Source organism: Eriocheir sinensis, chromosome 36 (assembly GCF_024679095.1).
Source record: "Eriocheir sinensis breed Jianghai 21 chromosome 36, ASM2467909v1, whole genome shotgun sequence".
NCBI classification, from domain to species: Eukaryota; Metazoa; Arthropoda; class Malacostraca; order Decapoda; family Varunidae; genus Eriocheir; species Eriocheir sinensis.
In genome coordinates, this window is record NC_066544.1 from 8,129,668 (window position 1) to 8,149,818 (window position 20,151).

Sequence of the window (20,151 nt, forward strand, 5' to 3'; positions counted from 1 at the left end):
GCAGGAACTTGTCAGGGAAAACCACTCTAAAGAAACAGTTGAAGACCCTGTCCAGAGGTGATGCCCAGGAACTCCCTATTTTCCACCACAGGCTCAAGGGCCAATGTGACAAGGGATGAGCACCAGGCCATGCACAGCATCAGTGTATGCCACCAACTTTGCCTTACCTGTTCCCTAATAGTAGGAAAGTGTGGGACACCCGGAAACTTTTGAGAGCAAGCTAAGCTACAATATGAATGTTTCAATAGAAGTCTAATATACACCCATACATGAAGAGTGGTTAGTATTTTAATCAGTGAAAATATTCAGAAAGTAAATTGTAAGCAGGATTCAAGAGAATAGTAATATGTTCTGGGGCATGTGACACCAGGATTTACAGAGAAATAAGTGGATATACTGCCAGCACTTGGCAGACAAGGAAACTATTATGTAAAAACAAAGTTGATGTTTCTTTATTTTATTTTTTGTCAATCATACTTTTTTTTTCTTTTTCTTTTTCTTTTGTATTGTGTGCAATTCTGGTTCACACTCAGACATCACCTTTGTTTTATCACGTTTCTTTTTTTTCTTAAGAGGATTAACTGCTTCATGAACCTGGACTCCCTCATGCTCCACTAACAAAGTGTTCATTCTTCCCTCACTCTGGTCGGAGACACCATCTTTCTTACTTTTCTTCTTTTTCTTAGGTTTAGCAGCATTCTTCTGTTCTGTTTCAACACATATTTCTGCAACCACATCCACATGTTTGTTCTTCTTGGCCTTTTTTTTCTTGGACTGTGACTTGTCTGAGTCGTTCTGCCCCTGTTCTGTCCCGCCCCACTCCTGCAGTAACAGCAGCTCCTGTTCCCTCACACGTGCCAACTTGGCCGTCATATTCAGCCCATGGCGAGCACCCCTGAGAGAAAAGACAATAATGCAGTGAGGGAATTGTTCCTGTTTTGTATTTGGTTAAAACAGGAAAAAAAACAGGATTTGCATAACCACTCTTAAACCACAAGATATGTAAAAGCACGGGTAGGGATGCAGTTTCCCCTTAATTCAACGCATGTCCGGTTTGGGCAGCCCCCTGCTTCTGATGTGGAAAGCTGATGGGGAGGGGGAAGGTACAGCATTATTTGTGAGATGAGAAAATGAGACAATGAAGGAATGTATAGAAATATACATGGGTGTGGTAATGTAAGGTGTGAAAATTAAAATTCTATGCAAAGAATGTGTTGGTAGTAGTTCCCTATGACTATGACATTGGTAAGGTTCTGGAAATGTTCAATATCATTATAGAGAACATGCAAAGAATGATACAATAATGATGAGAATTAAGACAGGAAGGTGAGGGATCAATGGACACCAAGGTATAGGAATGGTGTGTCATTGCTGTGAACAACACCAGGCTCAGTTCAGAAGACTTGTGCCAGGAGAGGGATACATGGATCACCAACTCTTTCAAGTATATGAATGTCATTGATACAGGACTTTTTCTGATTTGCTTATAGAAATATCATTATCATACCTTGAATGTGAGATGTTCCATCTACCTTCATCATCTACTACCTATCTCTGCACCTCTGCAAATTTAAGGTAAAACAATTTAAGTATTTGTCATTACAATACAAGTTGTTCTTACTTGTGAGCAGTACGACCTTTACAAATCTTGAATAGCTCCTCATCAGAGAGTTTTAGAGACCTGTCCCTTTCAGCCTCTTCATCACTGGTGTCAGTCTCGGCTCTCTCACCCTCTCCCACCAGTGTTCCTCCCTAGTGAGGTAAAAAAATATTCCATCATGTAATGTATAGCACAGACTGTCCGCTAAATTTATAATTGTGATATTAGAAATATGAAGATGAACTTTACATGAGAAAAGTGATATTCTGTTGCAGCTAATTTTATATAAAGAACAGCTCCCCTTCACAAATAAGAGGTTTTGATTCAGAGCACCTTCATTTTCAAGCCTGTTGTCATCGTGGGGGCTTTGGGACCGCGAATGGTGCCCAGTGCTAGGGTGGAGACCTCAGCTCTATCCTCTATTCCTTCATCCTCAAACTCTACTCCTCTCTCACATCATACTTGTACACACACACCCAAATGTCCAAACCCTACAACTAATCCTGCCTGGTCCCTGTTTTCTTGGGCCTCTTGGACTTCCTTTCCTCCTTCCATTAACCTGTACAGCGTCAGATACTATTTTTTTAATACCATTGAGCGTCAGATACGTACGTCGTACATATTTAATGTATTATTTTTCCCCGTTACTGGAGTGTGTCGAGGGTGATTTCTGTGGTGGTGCCCTAGTAGACTGATCCTTTGGGAATACTAAGCACCCAGTTACAAAAAAAATGCTGTACGGGTTAAGGAAGCTTTGCTCTCCATGACTCCTCTCCTGATGAGACTATCTTTGCTATTACAGATTTTATAGCACAATCTCACTCTTGGCCTCTACCTAGCCACCTCCAAAATCTTGACCTATCCTGCATGTTTCTGCGGCTGCTCAATCCCCCTAGCCTTACCCCTTCCCTCCCCTATCTCTCTTGCAGTGCTCTACTCCTTCCCCTCTCTTCTCTGTCCCATCCTCCTGGTACCACTTCATCCTTTCATACATCATCACTGTGTCTCTCTCCTTTACCTTACTTCTGCCTAACCAAAGTGCCACATGACCTCTGTCTGGCACATTTAATTTTCCATTAACTCACTATGATTAAAATGTATAAATGTCAATAGCAATTCAATGTTTATTATAATTATCTCCTGAATCAACAATTATGACATTGCTCATACAACACAACACAAAGGAAGGGGCGTTAACCAAGCTTACACAGAACATCAACACATTTACCTTTACAAAGCCTCCATAGAACTTGGACTTGCTGTTGCTGAGCGAAGGTCTTTTGGTGCTCACTTCCAGGCTCTCTGTCTGCTCAAGCTGCACTGAGCCATCCTGTAAAAAATGACTGGTATGGGGCAACTGACCAATGGGAGATGTAAGCTTTTATACTGAACACCCAACATGGATGTCACAGGAGTGAACCAAAGACCACATAGATTATAGGGTGCACATCATCTAATGGTCTACAAAACAACTTTAAAGAATTGAAGTGCATATAAAGAAAGTACATTTCATTAACATGTGCATGTTAAGAGATGGAGGTCAGGACAAACCTTGAGAATGCTGTTCAAGTTTGGTCTCCTTATTACAGAAATGAAATAGAGTCCATTGAATCAGCAGTTATTTACAAAATGAAAATTGCAATTTTAAATTCTGCTTCCCTGACTCCCATTACCATAACCATACTGGCCACTTGACCACTGATGCTGAGGCGAGTGCTGACTCATGTCCGTGGCCTCAAACACAAAAATACATCAAGATTGGAAGTGTTTGGTACGATGTGACTGCCCGGGCATTAATGATAAATCCAGGCATTACACAACTGCAACCCCGTCATGAATATACTGTCATTTATATATTCTTACAACAGATAACTATCCTCATTCTCCAGTCACTAAGGGAGGTATCAGTGAAGAAAACAGCATGACTGAATGACTAGTTTCCCAGTGAATTATGATAAAAAATTATCTCTTAACAAAATATACTTAGCATGTTACTTGACCAGATGGAGACCTGAGCTAAGCCACCTGCACTTAGGTTATTGACCAAGGCTGTTAATGCCAGTGCTCTCTTAAAGTTAGAGCATTAGTGTTCTCTTCCGAAATGAAGACCCACCTGATCCTTCTTGACGCTAAGGTTGTCGGCTGCCTTGTTGAAGACATGGTCCCACCAGTGAAACTTGAACTGCTCACCGATATCGTACCCAAGGCCAGTACTGTTGAACTTCAGCTTGGGCTTGAGGGCCTCTGTGATGCCTCCCTCCTCCCGCCCCAAACCTTTACCTGTGAACCAAATGCTACAATAAGTCACAATTCATCATGCTTCCAACCTTAGTCTTTACTAACAAGGATCAATTTGGCTTGAGCAATGTTTAGGTGACAATACCATTAGGAAGTCAAGTAATTTTTATGCAAATATATGAAACCAATTGCAAGGCCTCATTATCATATTCAATGGAGATTTTAATCATGATAATTGGTTACCTCACTTCCTGCACGGCCCGGATGTGTTAGAAAGTAAAGAATATATTTGAAACTTGCAAAAAAAGTTGAGACTAATCATCTTACTGAGAATGTTAGTCCTGAATAGCAACCAAAGCTCTAAAATTTATGATACAATAATCAATTTCTAATTAAACATTGTGCATTTTCAATTATTCTGACCTTAGAAATCTCATTAGAAATTAATATTTCTAAAGTTTTAAACTGCTCAAACTATGGAGTGTGTGGTTTTGGTCCTGTCATCAATATTTTATGACAACAGGTTACATATCCATTAGGATTAAGTGGGGTTTAGCTTGTAAATAATTTTTAATATAAGTGATACATTATGATTTTTACTGATTTTGCCAATTTGCTTGGTAAATACCTGGACGACACTGATTTAGTTGCTGAGCTGCCAGGTAAATAACCGCACGACATCAAGCCTGTTCACTGAGTACTACTCGATAATGGCTTCACCCATCTTACTAACCAAACATCTGACATTCCTCTTCCGTAAAAACTAATGCAAGCCCACGAGTTGAAGGTTCCCTGAATCTATTTCAATGGAAAGAATGCAGGTAGAGCACCATGCTTGGGAAAAACTTATGAGATGGTGTTCTGCAGGTTAATTATTTGGCTTTGTGGAACTTGAGGGCAGTGCTATATATATAATAATAATAATAATAACAATAATAATAATAATAATGATAATGATAATAATAGTTTTACTTAGCCCAGCATCATATATAAAAAACGTCAAGAAAACGAACGAAATCGAACGAGACATTATATAAGTGTGCATGTCTTGGTTCTTGGTTCTTATCCTCCCTGCTAATATTATAATGGACAAACTATTTACATCTGTAACACCTCTGTGGTGTAGTGGCTAGTATGGCAAGTGCAGGTACAGTGGATGCCTCCAACTTTTACTTTACCTTTAAAAGCAGCTAATATTGGTGGGGAAGCTGTTGCATTCTTGCTTCCTCATTCAGTTGACCTAATTATAATTTAGCCCGATGTAACCTCAAGTAATTTTGCAGGGTTCTTTAGCTTCTACATTTTCTCCCTTTACTTTCCACTCCTTCCCAAACCCTTCATTACTCTTAACAACCCTTTTCAGCCTCAAGTGTATGACTATATAATACTATATAATGCTAACCTAACAAATGACTATATAGAGTAAAGCCAACCATCCTTGCCTTGATTATATAGAGCAGAGCCAACCATCCTCACCTTGACTAATTATAGAGGAGACAACCATCCTTATCTTGACTAAAAGCACCACCCATCTTTGCCTTGACTAAATAAAGAGCCACCCATCCTCACCTTGACTCCATCCATACTTTTCCAGCTGTGCCCGAGCGAAATTCTGCCCGCCGCTGGACATGGCTGGGATGCAGAGACGAGGACGGAGCTGCCTCACCTCATCACTGCCACAGGTAAGGACACTAAGGGAGGAGAATCACAGCAGGTAACGAGGCTGAGGGAGGAGAGGATAACTTTAGGTAATTAGACTATGGGAGGAAAGGAGAATTTTAGGTAAGGATGCAGAGGGAGAGGAGAATTTTAGGTAAGGATGCTGAAGGGGAGGAGAATTTTAGGTAAGGATGCTGAGGGGGAGGAGAATTTTAGGTAAGAATGCTGAAGGGGAGGAGAATTTTAGGTAAGGATGCTGAAGGGGAAGAGAATTTTAGGTAAGGATGCTGAAGGGGAGGAGAATTTTAGGTAAGGATGCTGAAGGGGAAGAGAATTTTAGGTAAGGATGCTGAGGGGGAGGAGAATTTTAGGTAAGGATGCTGAAGGGGAGGAGAATTTTAGGTAAGGATGCTGAAGGGGAAGAGAATTTTAGGTAAGGATCCTGAAGGGAGGAGAATTTTAGGTAAGGATGCTGAAGGAGGAGAATTTTAGGTAAGGATGCTGAAGGGAGGAGAATTTTAGGTAAGGATGCTGAAGGGAGGAGAATTTTAGGTAAGGATGCTGAAGGGGAGGAGAATTTTAGGTAAGGATGCTGAAGGGGAGGAGAATTTTAGGTAAGGATGCTGAAGGGGAGGAGAATTTTAGGTAAGGATGCTGAAGGGGAGGAGAATTTTAGGTAAGGATGCTGAAGGGGAGGAGAATTTTAGGTAAGGATGCTGAAGGGGAGAATTTTAGGTAAGGATGCTGAAGGGGAGGAGAATTTTAGGCAAGGATGCTGAAGGGGAGGAGAATTTTAGGTAAGGATGCTGAAGGGAGGAGGTTTTAGGTAAGGATGCTGAAGGGAGAATTTTAGGTAATGATGCTGAAGGGAGGAGAATTTTAGGTAAGGATGCTGAAGGAGAATTTTAGTGAACGATGCTGAAGGGGAGAATTTTAGGCAAGGATGCTGAAGGGGAGAATTTTAGGTAAGGATGCTGAAGGGGAGAATTTTAGGTAAGGATGCTGAAGGGGAGAATTTTAGGCAAGGATGCTGAAGGGGAGAATTTTAGGCAAGGATGCTGAAGGGGAGAATTTTAGGTAAGGATGCTGAAGGGGAGGAGAATTTTAGGTAATGATGCTGAGGGGGAGGAGAATTTTAGGTAATGATGCTGAAGGGGAGAATTTTAGGTAAGGATGCTGAAGGGGAGGAGAATTTTAGGTAAGGATGCTGAAGGGGAGGAGAATTTTAGGTAAGGATGCTGAAGGAGAGGAAAATTTTAGGCAAGGATGCTGAAGGGGAGAATTTTAGGCAAGGATGCTGAAGGGGAGGACAATTTTAGGTAAGGATGCTGAAGGGGAGGAGAATTTTAGGTAAGGATGCTGAAGGAGAGGAGAATTTTAGGTAAGGATGCTGAAGGGGAGGAGAATTTTAGGTAAGGATGCTGAAGGGGTAGAATTTTAGGCAAGGATGCTGAAGGGGAGAATTTTAGGCAAGGATGCTGAAGGGGAGAATTTTAGGTAAGGATGCTGAAGGGGAGAATTTTAGGTAAGGATGCTGAAGGGGAGAATTTTAGGCAAGGATGCTGAAGGGGAGGAAAATTTTAAGTAAGGACACTGAAGGAGAGAGGAATATTATCTGTTATTTCTTATCATCACTTGTAGACGCAGTATATGTTTGATGTGCCGGTAAAACTAGAGAAGTACGACAGTATGTGATACCTTGGAAAAGTGATTATTCTCGTGGGGGCAATATTGGAGACGCATAGTGATTCTCCATATTTACCAGAATAACTTACGGTAATGAGACAAATAGTAACTTTGAAGACTGGTTTCCTACTTAACTGATTGCTTTTGTATTATCACGCTCTTGTTGTCATATATACATTCCACTAACCTTTAAACCTCCCAGATAACCATAGGAAAAACTAGAGGTTAAAATAGAGTAAAATTAGCCATGAAATACATATGTGTCTGTGTGTGTGTGTGTGTGTGTGTTAATGTGTGTTTATCTCGTTTCCTATTCAACCATCTACTATTCTGTTGTCATATATACATTCCACTAACATTTAAACCTCCCAGATAACCGCACGAAAAACTAGAGGTTAAAATAGAGGAAAATTAGCCATGAAATACATATGTGTGTGTGTGTGTGTGTGTGTGTGTAACTGTGTGTTTATCTCGTTTCCTATGCAACCATCTGCTATTCTGTTGTCATATATACATTCCACTAACATTTAAACCTCCCAGATAACCACAGGAAAAACTAGAGGTTAAGATAGAGTAAAATTAGCCATGAAATATATATATATGTGTGTGTGTGTGTGTGTGACTGTGTGTTTATCTCGTTTCCTATTCAACCATCTGCTATTCTGTTGTCATATATGCATTCCAATATCCTTTAAACCTCGCAGAAAACCATAGGAAAGACTGCAGAGGTTAAAATAGAGTAAAATTAGCCATGAAATATATATATATATATATATGTGTGTGTGTGTGTGTTTATCTCGTTTCCTATTCAACCATCTGCTATTCTGTTGTCATATATGCATTCCAATATCCTTTAAACCTCGCAGAAAACCATAGGAAAGACTGCATAGGTTAAAATAGAGTAAAATTAGCCATGAAATATATATGTGTGTGTGTGTATCTCGTTTCCTATTCAACCATCTGCGCCCCTGTTCTTATATATGCATTCCACTAACCTTTAAGCCTTCATGAAGACCGTAGGAAAGAATGTAGAGGTTAAAATAAGCGTGGAAGTAGCCATGAAATGTGTGTGGGGGAGACCGCTGCCGCAGCCACAAGGCGACCGATCAGCTGTTCAGTGTTTACATATCTATCCCCCCCGTCCCCCTCCTCCCCCCCCTAAGCTATCTTGTGTTTATATTAACCCTATTTGTTGACGATGAAGTATTTTTAGCACATGGAGGGCAATGAGTGATTATAAAGTATTGATATGGCTTGATTGATGGACCATTTCAAGCCATAAAATATTGATTGATTGATTGATTGATAGTGGGGGGGGGCAGGATTTCGTTGGGGATATATAGTTTATTGTTGCAAGTAAACAACAAAGGAGAAGGGAGGAGCATGCCATCCCAACCCCCAGGCAGTACAGAGTGTGATAAATATTTATAAAGAAAAAAAATCCCTTGGGGTATATACCGAACGAAATACTACTAAATAAAAAAAAAAAATGTAACACTCTGGGGCACTGTTTCTTTCTTTATTGATTGATTGATAGTTTATTGTTGCAGTATTTTTGTGTTGTTTAGTTTCGCTGCTCGTGTACTTCCCTTTAACCTCAGCACGCACTGGACTCTTTATTAATGGACAAGTTGCCACGACGGGCTGTTAAATTGCAGTGTTCTCCCTTTCTGGAGGTGGAAAAAAACTGTCTCGAATACATCATCATCAACACCATTATAACTGACTGCCCTTCAAACTCAGGGCAAGTATTAGTAAAGACCACGTAACCACTGACGAGTGTAATGTACAGTTGAGTCTGTACGCTATAGTTGCGCCTGGCCTCGGTGCTCATCTCCGTCTCACTGACCCTTGAGTGTGTGGTGCCTGATAGCCTTACTCCGGGCTGCAGGGCAGTGGGCCATCCGGGCGTGTACTGTTAAAACTTTGATGTATCTTACTTTTCTTCCCCATCTATTTTCTCCATTAGCACTTTATTATAAAAGGGCATTAGAATGAAGATGAAGGATTTTAAATTGCTTGAGAACGACTCACCGTTTGTGAACCATAACACAAGTCATTAATTGATATATGCCTCTCTAGGTGATCTCGAAACTCTTGGCAAGTATGGACATCAAATTTTTTACAATTACTGATGTTAAACTATTCAGATGATCATCAGACATATAAGGCCGTGTGTCATAGTAGCCTACTGCAAAAGGAACTCGGATAGATAAATCAATTTTGATATTATATTGTCGTATTTACTATCTTAATGAGCATGCATGCGAATGTCGCTTTGATATGAAACCCTATTTACTCGTTAACTCATTATGTCAACCACAGTTTTGCATAAAATTGAAAAAAAAAAGTGGCCCTATGTAGATTCACCCAATATCTACATTTTCGTGGATTGCGCTTACGAGGTGGAGACAGTCTCTCGGTGCTCAACCCACACAGCTGTCCACCTTGGCCTGGGGGCTGGTCGACAAACAAGGCCACCTGGGAATTAAGGCGCTTGCTTGTCATAACTCTCCGGTATTACTTTAGCCCAATAGAAAATCTCTTAGAACAACCCATAACGCAAGGCAGGATGGGTGCACGTGTGGGGGGAGGCCGTTGCAAAGGCTACCTCCCCGACCTTCAACTGAACTGATCTGGGTGGTGGGTTCCATGGGTTTCATGCCATTTGTAAACCCAGGAAGGACGGTCACGTGTATACAAATAAAGTGCGCGAAAAACGAGTACATCAGGACAATTAACGAACCTACACAGTACAAATACAAATAAGGTGCCCGATAAACAACTATACATCAGGACGATCAACGAAGCTACACCATACAACTGTGAATAAGGTGCCCGATAAACAACTATACATCAGGACAATCAACGAAGCTACACCATACAACTGCGAATAAGGTGCCCGATAAACAACTATACATCAGGACAATCAACGAAGCTACACCATACAACTGTGAATAAGGTGCCCGATAAACAACTATACATCAGGACAATCAACGAAGCTACACCATACAACTGCGAATAAGGTGCCCGATAAACAACTATACATCACTACAATCAACGAAGCTACACCATACAACTGTGAACAAGGTGCCCGATAAACAACTATACATCAGGACAATCAACGAAGCTACACCATACAACTGTGAATAAGGTGCCCGATAAACAACTATACATCACTACAATCAACGAAGCTACACCATACAACTGTGAATAAGGTGCCCGATAAACAACTATACATCAGGACAATCAACGAAGCTACACCATACAACTGTGAATAAGGTGCCCGATAAACAACTATACATCACTACAATCAACGAAGCTACACCATACAACTGTGAACAAGGTGCCCGATAAACAACTATACATCACTACAATCAACGAAGCTACACCATACAACTGCGAACAAGGTGCCCGATAAACAACTATACATCACTACAATCAACGAAGCTACACCATACAACTGTGAACAAGGTGCCCGATAAACAACTATACATCAGGACAATCAACGAAGCTACACCATACAACTGTGAACAAGGTGCCCGATAAACAAATATACTCTACACTCTTATTACGAACCTTCTCCATTTACCAACTTTCTCTTCTTGCTATAAAACTGTTACATAGATAAATAAATAAATACAAAAAATAAAATGCTGTAAAATGGATAAAAAAAAAGGCCAAAATTCCTCTAGTACTCCATTTACCAACTTCCCCTTCTTGCTATAAAAATGTTACATAGATAAATAAATAAAAATGATAAATAAAAAATAAAATAAAATGCTGTAAAATGGATCAAAAAAGCTAAAATTGCTCTAGTACTGTACAACATCGTTCTTTATTTTATCTCAGTTATCGCCTTATTTATTTGCTTGTCTCGATAGCTGAAGGGGAGTGAGTATTTTTGTTGTTGTTGTTTTACCGTTTTTACTCATTAATTTCTCTCTTTATTTATTTCCTTATTTAGATAGTTGCAGGGGAGTGGCAGTCATATATAGTAAAGGGGATACGAGTATATATTTTACCTTTAATCAGGGGTTACCTGCTCACACATTATAATACGCTACAGCTTGTCTCGTTATTATTATTATTATTATTATTATTATTATTATTATTGTTATTATTATTATTATTTATTTTATTTCTCTACGGGGGCAATGGTGCTCTTAACATGATAGGCTATAGTGAGTGTTCGCCCCGTCAAACTTTATGCGTGGTTAGCAGTCTCTCTCTCTCTCTCTCTCTCTCTCTCTCTCTCTCTCTCTCTCTCTCTCTCTCTCTCTCTCTCTCTCTCTCCGTTTCTTTCTCTCTCTCTGTTTCTTTCTCTCTCTCTCTCTCTCTCTCTCTCTCTCTCTCTCTCTCTCTCTCTCTCTCTCTCTCTCTCTCTCTCTCTCTCTCTCTCTCTCTCTCTCTCTCTCTCTCTCTCTCTCCGTTTCTCTCTCTCTCTCTCTCTCTCTCTCTCTCTCTCTCTCTCTCTCTCTCTCTCTCTCTCTCTCTCTCTCTCTCTCTCTCTCTCTCTCTCTCTCTCTCTCTCTCTCTCTCTCTCTCTCTCTCTCCTCACACACACACACACACACACACACGCACACAGGGTGGTGGTGATGGTGGTGGTGGTATAATTGACAACGAAGCGAAGGAAATTAAATTCAATCTAGAAGTTATAAACAGTTTTGGACACATTGTTTGCCCATTAAATATTCACGTAACCAAACCGTGGATGTTAGGTACAATCACATTTTACGATAATTTGAGTTCACGCCCGCTCTGCCTGATGACATAAATAATACATAACATCCTGAACTTGTGCGAACGTAGCTGATCAAACAGTAATATGACAACAGTTTATATTTCGTTTTTATGTAGGCTATTAATGACGGCGTGTTGTTTAGAGTCGACTTTTGTTAATTGTAGAAGAATGTATAATACCTCAGGGTCCATTTATTTATTTATTTAGAGATAAAAATATATACTACCTCAAACAGTTATACGACAGTCATTTATTTCGTTTTTATACCTATTAATGATGGCGTGTTTAGAGGCTACTTTTATTAATCGTAGAAGAATGTATAATACCTCAGGGTCCATTTTTTATTTTTTTTTATTTAGAGAGAAAAATATATACGACCTCAAACAGTTATACGATAGCCATTTAATTCGTTCTAAACCTATTAATGATGGCGTGTTGTTTAGAGTCGACTTTTGTTAATCGTTCGAACCACGACGCGCAGACCACCCAATTGTTCATCCCTCCTTTCGGGCAGGTCAGTTAATGGGTACCTGGGGAAACCTAGGGAACGTAACTGTGGTAGCCCGGATGTTGCACTTGCCCTGTGTCCCGGGGAATGGGTTCTCTTCCACAAGCTCCAGGGTCGATGGTACGGAGATGAGCAACGAGGCCACGCGTAGTTATAGCGTAGGCGTATGATCGTCAAGCATTACAATAGGGTATCAGGACACTCTCCTCCCGAAACTGACCTGTCTTTCGGCCACTCCTCTAACTCTTTATAGGAGCAGTGAGTAGCGGGCTTTTTTTCACATTTGTTACCTTTTTTTATGCCCTTGAAATGACTCCTCTGCTGTAATAAAAAAGAAAAAAAAAATCCCAATCTTTGTCCTCTTCGCATTATTGTTGTAGGTTCCTTTTCCATCCTTCTTTTCCATCCTTTCGTCCCATAATTAGGTGCGTCTCCGCCCCCGCCCTTCCCTCTTCAGGAGCTCCGTGGAAACACTGTCCTCATCAAATAATCACAGTGGACACAATCATTATTAGCATTATAGATACAAATATTTTTCTAAGGCGAAGGCTAAGTAAACGCAAAATGTACCTTAATCGTCATTGCACAAACATTTCGATGAGTGTGTGTGCGGGGGAAGGGAGGGCTTAGGAAAACAGCATATTTGGGGTGCTGACCCACTCACTCGCCTCCTTCCTGGTCGGGGGAGTGCACGAGCGAAGCAAAACAGATGGCTCCCTCCCCTGCCGGGCCCTGCTAGTAGACGCCCTGGCCTTCCTCACCTTTCTCTCCGCAGCGGGTAGGCGACAAGACAGACAAGTTAGAGAAGCAGACAGGTTAGCAGCAAAATAGATCGTCTCCTTCCACTGCTGGGCCCTGCTTGTAGACGCCCTGGCCTTCCTCACTTTCCTCTCCGCAGCGGGTAGGCGACAAGATAGACAAGTTAGAAGCAAAACAGATCGTCGCTTTCCACTGCTGGGTCCTGCTAGTTCTTCACCTTCCAGCGGTTTAGAAGACACGACAGACAAATTAGGCAAGCAAAGTTAGAAGCAAAATAGATCATCCCCCTTTTCTTCTGGGCCTTGTTAGTAGATCCCCTGCTTAATTAGACGGCTTAAGGGAGTGATAGTCATGTAATATAGTCAAGGGCCTCGTCTATTACCAGGTTGAAGTTACTCCTGACAAGATATAAGCAAATTAGTTGGTCTCCCTTACCTGCTGGGCCCTTCTATTGGTCGGGCTCCCCCTCCCCCTCTCCCTGCTTACTCCCACCCAATCATACGGTCTCTCTTTCTCTCCCCTCCTGCTTACCCTCACCCTTCACATGGTCTCCCGTCTCCCCCTCTCCCTTCCCTGCTGGACCCTGCCTTCCCCTCATGCTTGCTCTCCCTGCTTCCTCCTTCCTCCCATGGTCTGCCTCCCTTCACCTCCTGCTTGCTCTCCCTGCTTCCTCCTTCCTCCCATGGTCTGCCTCCCCTCCCCTCCTGCTTGCTCTCCTTGCTTCCTCCTTCCTCCCTCCTAAGGTTAAAGCAGGGAGTCCTTGGGTTGGAGTCACGGCAGGAGGCAGGTGAGCAGCTCTTCTCCTCCTCCTCCTCCTTCGCCGTGATTTCCTCCACTCCAGAGAGAAAAGAAAACGGTCAAAAATCTCGGTGTTTTTTCCCCACTTTACGCCGATGAGGCCCAAGTTTGCGTGCAGTCCAAACACGGGAGCGGCCAGTGTTACCAAGCCCGGGGTGATGTCCGGGAGAGAGAGATTTACATAGATTCACATAGATATCCAAACCACACAGCCCTTTCGACACCCAAACACACACATTTACCAAGGCTTTCGTAGGATTTGTGGGCATTTCCAGGGGTAGTTTTATGACCCTGGTGGTAGTTTGGCATAGTTTCTGCGCCATGAACGTAAAGAACCACTCATGAGGACGCGTTTTATTTGTTTTTTGACTTTATAAATTATTGATGTAAGAGAGGAAGAATTTTAGAGTATCGACCTATATCCCGAGCTAAAACAAAACACGATCATTCCTATATACCACTCTCTCTCTCTACTATCTCCCTCCCTCTCTCCCTCTCTCTTATATACAGATGGTCCGTCCTTAAACCTTAGTGAAATTGTGTTAAATCAAATGCCATCACGATTTTGCATTTCTACTTCAGTGAATAGCAAGTTGAAGGAAGTGGAGAGAGAGAGAGAGAGAGAGAGAGAGAGAGAGAGAGAGAGAGAGAGAGAGAGAGAGAGAGAGAGAGAGACTACTTTTCCTTTTTCCTCTTCCCTCTTTTCTTCTCTTCCTTCCTTACCTTTATTAGTCCCTCCCTTCCTTCCTCCTGCCCTCTCCATCTTTCTCTCCTTCGTTCTCTCCCTTCCTTCCTCTGCCCTTTCCTTCCTCCTTTCTTCCCATCAAAACAACACACACACACACACACACACACACACAATCCCCACCCCCCAAAAAATAAAAGGATACGAGAAAATGAAATGGAGAGAGAATCCAGCAAAATTTCTCTTCATTCCTGCTCCTCTTTGCGTCTGTAGAGGAGGTCTGACGTGAGAGTAAGGGTTATCCATCCACCAGGCGGTCAGACTTGCTTGCTGAGTGGCCTGTGGTGGCGTAGGTGAATGATTGTATTAGTAGTGGAGTCTAAGCAACGGAACTGCCCTACCCAACCTGTTTTCCCAGCCTGCCTTACCCAACCTGCCTTACCTATCCTGCCTTACCCAACCTGCCCACCTAACCTGCCTTACCCAACCTGCCTACCCAGCCTGCCTTACCCAACCTGCCCTACCCAACCTGCCTACCCAACCTGCCTTACCTATCCTGCCTTACCCAACCTGCCCACCTAACCTGCCTTACCCAACCTGCCTACCCAGCCTGCCTTACCCAACCTGCCTACCTAACCTGCCTTACCCAACCTGCCTACCTAATCTGCCTACCCAACTTGCCTTACCCAACCTGCCTTACCCAACCTGCCTACCTAACCTGCCTTACCCAACCTGCCTACCTAATCTGCCTACCCAACTTGCCTTACCCAACCTGCCTTACCCAACCTGCCTTACCCAACCTCCCTTACCCAACCTGCCTTACCCAGCCTGCCTTACTCATCCCCGTACTCCTACCCTTCCTCATACAACGGAATTCCCCTACCCAACCTCCCTTTCCCTGCCTGACTTACCCATCCCTATCCACCAATCCTCCCTCCCTCCTCTCCTCTCCTCTCCTCGTCTCTCCTCCTCTTTCTCTCCGTTTTCCATGGCATAGCTGAATGATCGTATTAACAATGGAGGCTTTGCAACGGGACTCCACTACCTAACTAACCTGCCTTACCCAGCCTACCTTACCCAACTAGCCTTCCTTACCCATCCACCACCTCTTACCCTCCTTCTCTCCTCTCCTCGTCTCTCCTCCTCTTTCTCTCCTGTTTTCCGAGGCTTGTTGTTCGTGGAGAGATCTTGAATGTAAAGTGGCGACTGCCGTGGCCTCAAACTTTGCCTGCTCGGAGGGGGGACTGAAGAGGAAAAATCGGGGAGGGAGGGGGATGGGGGGAGGTGAAAAGAACGCATCTTCCCCGGACATGTCCCCCCTACTCCGCCCATGTGTGTGTGTGTGTGTGTGTGTGTGTGTGTGTGTGTGTGTGTGTGTGTGTGTGTGTGTGTGCCCTCTTCTCGCCACTGCTCTGAGGAAGAAAGGGAAAAAATACAGCCTAAAAATATTTGCCTCTCTCTCTCTCTCTCTCTCTCTCTCTCTCTCTCTCTCTCTCTCTCTCTCTCTCTCTCTCTCTCTCTCTCTCTCTCTCTCTCTCTCTCTCTCTCTCTCTTGTGTATACGTGTTGTTTTGGTGGTGGGTCAAGTATGATTCTCTCTCTCTCTCTCTCTCTCTCTCTCTCTCTCTCTCTCTCTCTCTCTCTCTCTCTCTCTCTCTCTCTCTCTCTCTCTCTCTCTCTCTCTCTCTCTCTCTCTCTGCTTTTCGTTATCCGTGTTTAGGTTTGCTGTGATAAGAAACGACACGAAACAAAAGGAATCAAAACGAAACAAAAAAAAAAAAAAACGAAAGATAAACGAAATATAAACGAAACGAAACTTAATATTAAAGAAACGAAACGAGTCAAAACGAAACAAAACGGAAGATAAACGAAATATAAACGAAACGAAACTTAATATTAAAGAAACGAAACGAGTCAAAACGAAACAAAACGGAAGATAAACGAAATATAAACGAAACGAAACTTAATATTAAAGAAACGAAACGATACGAAACGGAAAGTCAGCGTTTGGGGGTCCGCTTCGAGCCACAAGATTATGCAGCCCCAAGATTTTAACGAAACTTTGGCAACGCTCACGGAAAGCAAACACACACACACACACACACACACACACACACACACACACACACACACACACACACACACTAATACAACTACTCCAGTGCTTTTAAATGCCTCCCTCCCTTCCTTCCTCTCATTCTTCCATCCTTCCATTGCCTCATCTTCCTCCTCCTCCTCCTCCTCCTCCTCCTCATCCTCCTTTTCTTCCTCCTCCTTCTCCTCTTGTGGTCTTCTTCCTCCTCCTCCTCTCTTTTACTTTCTCCTCCTCCTTCTCTTCCTCCTCCTCCTCCTCCTTTTCTTCCTCCTTCTCCTCCTTTACTTCCTCCTCCTCTTGTGGTCTTCTTCCTCCTCCTCTCTTTTACTTCCTCCTCTTCCTCCTCCTCCTTCTCCTCCTCCTCCTCCGCAACATCAACATGAAATTTGCCTTAATGAGATGGCACACCTGTGAGGTTATCATTCTCTCTCTCTCTCTCTCTCTCTCTCTCTCTCTCTCTCTCTCTCTCTCTCTCTCTCTCTCTCTCTCTGATGTTGTTACTGTTGTTGCTGTTGTTGTTGTTGTTGTTGTTGTTGTTGTTGTTGTTTCCTTTTGACTTAAGTTTCGTCCGTCTTCATGATGAGGGAGTTGAATAGCAAGGAAGAAAGGAAGGAAGGAAATAAGGAAAGAAGGAAGGAAGAAAGGAAGGCAGAAAGAAATGAAGGAAGACAGGAAGGAAGAAAAGAAGGAATGAAGGAAGACAGGAAGAAAGGAAGGAAGGAAGAAAGGAAAAGAAAGAAAGAAAGAAAACAAGGAAGGAAAGTGCATGAAGGGGGGGCGATGGGGGAAACTAATGAAATTGGGGAAAGTGTTCGTAATAAAATGAGAGAGGGACAAGAAAAGAAAAAAAAGGAAAAATAAAAAGTGAAGATGAAAAGAGTGAGCACTTCTATTAGTAAGGTTTTGAAGTGTTATGAAGAGCGAAAGGATAATGGAACGTAGTTAGTGAAAGCCAGGAGGAGGAGGGGGAGGAGGAGGAGGAGGAGGAAAACGTAAAGGAGACAAATAGGTAGATAGGTAGAGAGAGAGAGAGAGAGAGAGAGAGAGAGAGAGAGAGAGAGAGAGAGGTGATAGAAGTAGTAGAAAGGAAGGGAGGGAAAGAGGTAAGGATGGAAGGAAGGGACGGGATGAGGGAGGTATGGAGGAAAGTAAGAGAGGGAGAGAAACTGGAGGGAGGGAGGGAGGAGAATGAGGGAAGAAAGAGCAGTTGGGACATGGGGGGGGGGGGAAGGGGGGGCCACATAACAGTAATTGGTGAGGCAGAACGGACTGACACGAACTTGGGGTGTTGGGACGAGATGGGAGTAGCCTAAATCAGCTTATAACCTTCCCCCTTTACCACCCTTCCCTCCCTTCCCTTCCCTTTCCCTTTCCTTTCCCTGGTGACGCGTTTCCCTCCAGCTGCTCCCTCCCTCTCTCCCTCTCTTTCTCTCTCTCTCCCTCTCTCTCTCCCCGTCCGTCACTCCTTTTAGCAAATAAGCAGGTTGGAACGTAACACCAAATTTTGAGAAGGTGATGATTGGTGATGATTGGTAGTAGTGGTGGTGGTGGTGGTGGTGGTGGTGGTACTTATTGTTTTTTCTTCTACTCTAGCTATAATTGTTACTGTTGTTGTTGTTGTTGTTGTTTTTGTCGTCCTTGTTATTGCTCCTGTTGTTCAGTGCGATGAGGAAAGTTAACATAAGAACGTAAGGAGTCTGCAAGAGGACGGTTGCTCTATACAAGGCAGCTCCTGTAACTCTAACCCCACCTTACCTCACTATCCATGAATTTATCCAACCTCTTCTTGAATGTATCTATAGTATTGGCACCCACAACCCTGTTCAATTCATTCACAACCCTATTGGTAAACCAGTTCTTGCCTATGTCTTTGTTGAATCTGAACTTATCTAACTTAAAACCATTGCTACGTGTCCTACCTGGTTCTTTACAACCAAAACCCTAGTGACATTCCCATAGATTTATTAAAGCCCTTCATCCATTTATAGACTTCGATCAGGTCTCCTCGCAACCTTCGCCATTCTCGAGAGTGTAGATTTAGCTGCTTCAGTCTGTCCTCATAAGGCAAGTTCTCACCCTCTGAATCATTTTTGTCATCCTTCTCTGTACAGATTCTAGGATCTTGACATCCATTCTATAGTAGGGGGACCAGAACTGAACCGCATAATCGAGATGAGGTCTAACTAGTGATAAGTAAAGTTTGAGGATGACTTCAGCGCTCCTATTGCTTAGTTAGTTAAATAGTTAATGGATCAGTCTCCTTCTAGTACTTTGTGTTTATATCATTCCTTGCTGTTGTGTTGATCCGGTCTCTTCATATTGTATATCCATTTTTGGTGTTTTACTTACATTTTATCCTTTTTTTCGACTTTTTTATATGACCCATTTTGTGGTGTTCTGCCGTGGTCTGGATGAGCCTCTCTCTCACCATAAAACCCATAATTTGGTTGATGTTGATGTTGGGGCGAAAAGTGGATGATGAGTGTTTGTATTTTATTATATTTATATTTAATCTTACTATATTTTACTTATTTATTTATTAATTAATTGTTATATTTGTTTATTTTATTTTATCTTTTTATTAATTTTATTTTGTCTATTTTATTTCTTATTGGTGTTTTTCTTTTCTTTTTCGTTTTCGTTTTCGTTTTTCTGTCCTTTTTACTTTTTTGTATAATTTTATTGCTATTTTTTTCTTGCTGTTGGTTTTCTTTTTTCGATGTTTTTTTTATATTTTCTACATCATCCTTTGCTGGTGTTCCTCGCCGGTCCGGGTGAGCCTCTTTCCTCCCAGAAGAGACCCGCCCATGATTTTGGCAATGTTGATTTTAGGGTCGAAAGGTGGATGATGTTTTTTTTATATTGTTACCGCCAGAATGCGGAACGAATGATTGGTGGAAGGGGAAAGGGAAATTATGAGGAATAAGATAAGATAAATAAGGCGAGGAGTAAACGATGGTGTAGCGAACGAGAACAGGGAACCTTGGCTGTGGTGCGTCATGGTGTGTCACGGCTGCTCGGTGTTGAAGGCGCCAAGCCAGCATTGTGACATCGTCTCGATAGCAAATGGAGAACAGATGAAGGCTCTCGCTGGCTCTGGGGGCAGGGTTGACGCATCCACACACGTGCACTTTTGATGATTCGACACGTATGATGGGGTGCTCGGGGCGCTGTAGGAGGCGAGGAAGAGGGAGACAGCCAACAGTAACGGTGAAGGGAAGACGTCCCTTCTCGGCCTCGCTGTCTGCCTCTGTACAGCCCCACCCAGAGGAACACAAGGAACGGAAAGACGGAGACATTTTAGTAGGCCCAGAATACGTAAGTGCCTGGCGTAGTATAATTCTATCTTTGCTTATTTACTGATTATACACTGTCTG

At 42.6% G+C, this 20,151-nt stretch overlaps 1 protein-coding gene across 1 annotated transcript; it reads right to left on the bottom strand.

Annotated features, from left to right (window-relative positions):
* Positions 1-441: 441 nt before the first annotated feature.
* On the bottom strand, positions 442-8,312 carry LOC127007690 (G patch domain-containing protein 4-like). Its single transcript, XM_050878908.1, has 6 exons — positions 8,179-8,312; positions 5,408-5,561; positions 3,714-3,880; positions 2,829-2,930; positions 1,622-1,752; positions 442-895 (listed from the first exon to the last, which is right to left on the bottom strand). Exons 2-6 carry the CDS (start codon positions 5,466-5,468, stop codon positions 472-474), a joined length of 885 nt encoding a protein of 294 aa, XP_050734865.1. The 5' UTR covers positions 5,469-5,561; positions 8,179-8,312; the 3' UTR covers positions 442-471.
* Positions 8,313-20,151: the final 11,839 nt, after the last annotated feature.

What these genes read in the sequence shown, in the direction of transcription:
- LOC127007690 (XM_050878908.1), bottom strand. Translation starts at nt 5,468, where the DNA reads ATGTCCAGCGGCGGGCAGAATTTCGCTCGGGCACAGCTGGAAAAGTAT. An exon ending in AAAGTATGGATGGAGTCAAG is followed by an intron (nt 3,881 to 5,407) that starts GTGAGGATGGGT and finishes TTTGGTTCACAG; the next exon opens with GTAAAGGTTTGGGGCGGGAG. An exon ending in TTAGCGTCAAGAAGGATCAG is followed by an intron (nt 2,931 to 3,713) that starts GTGGGTCTTCAT and finishes CATTTTTTACAG; the next exon opens with GATGGCTCAGTGCAGCTTGA.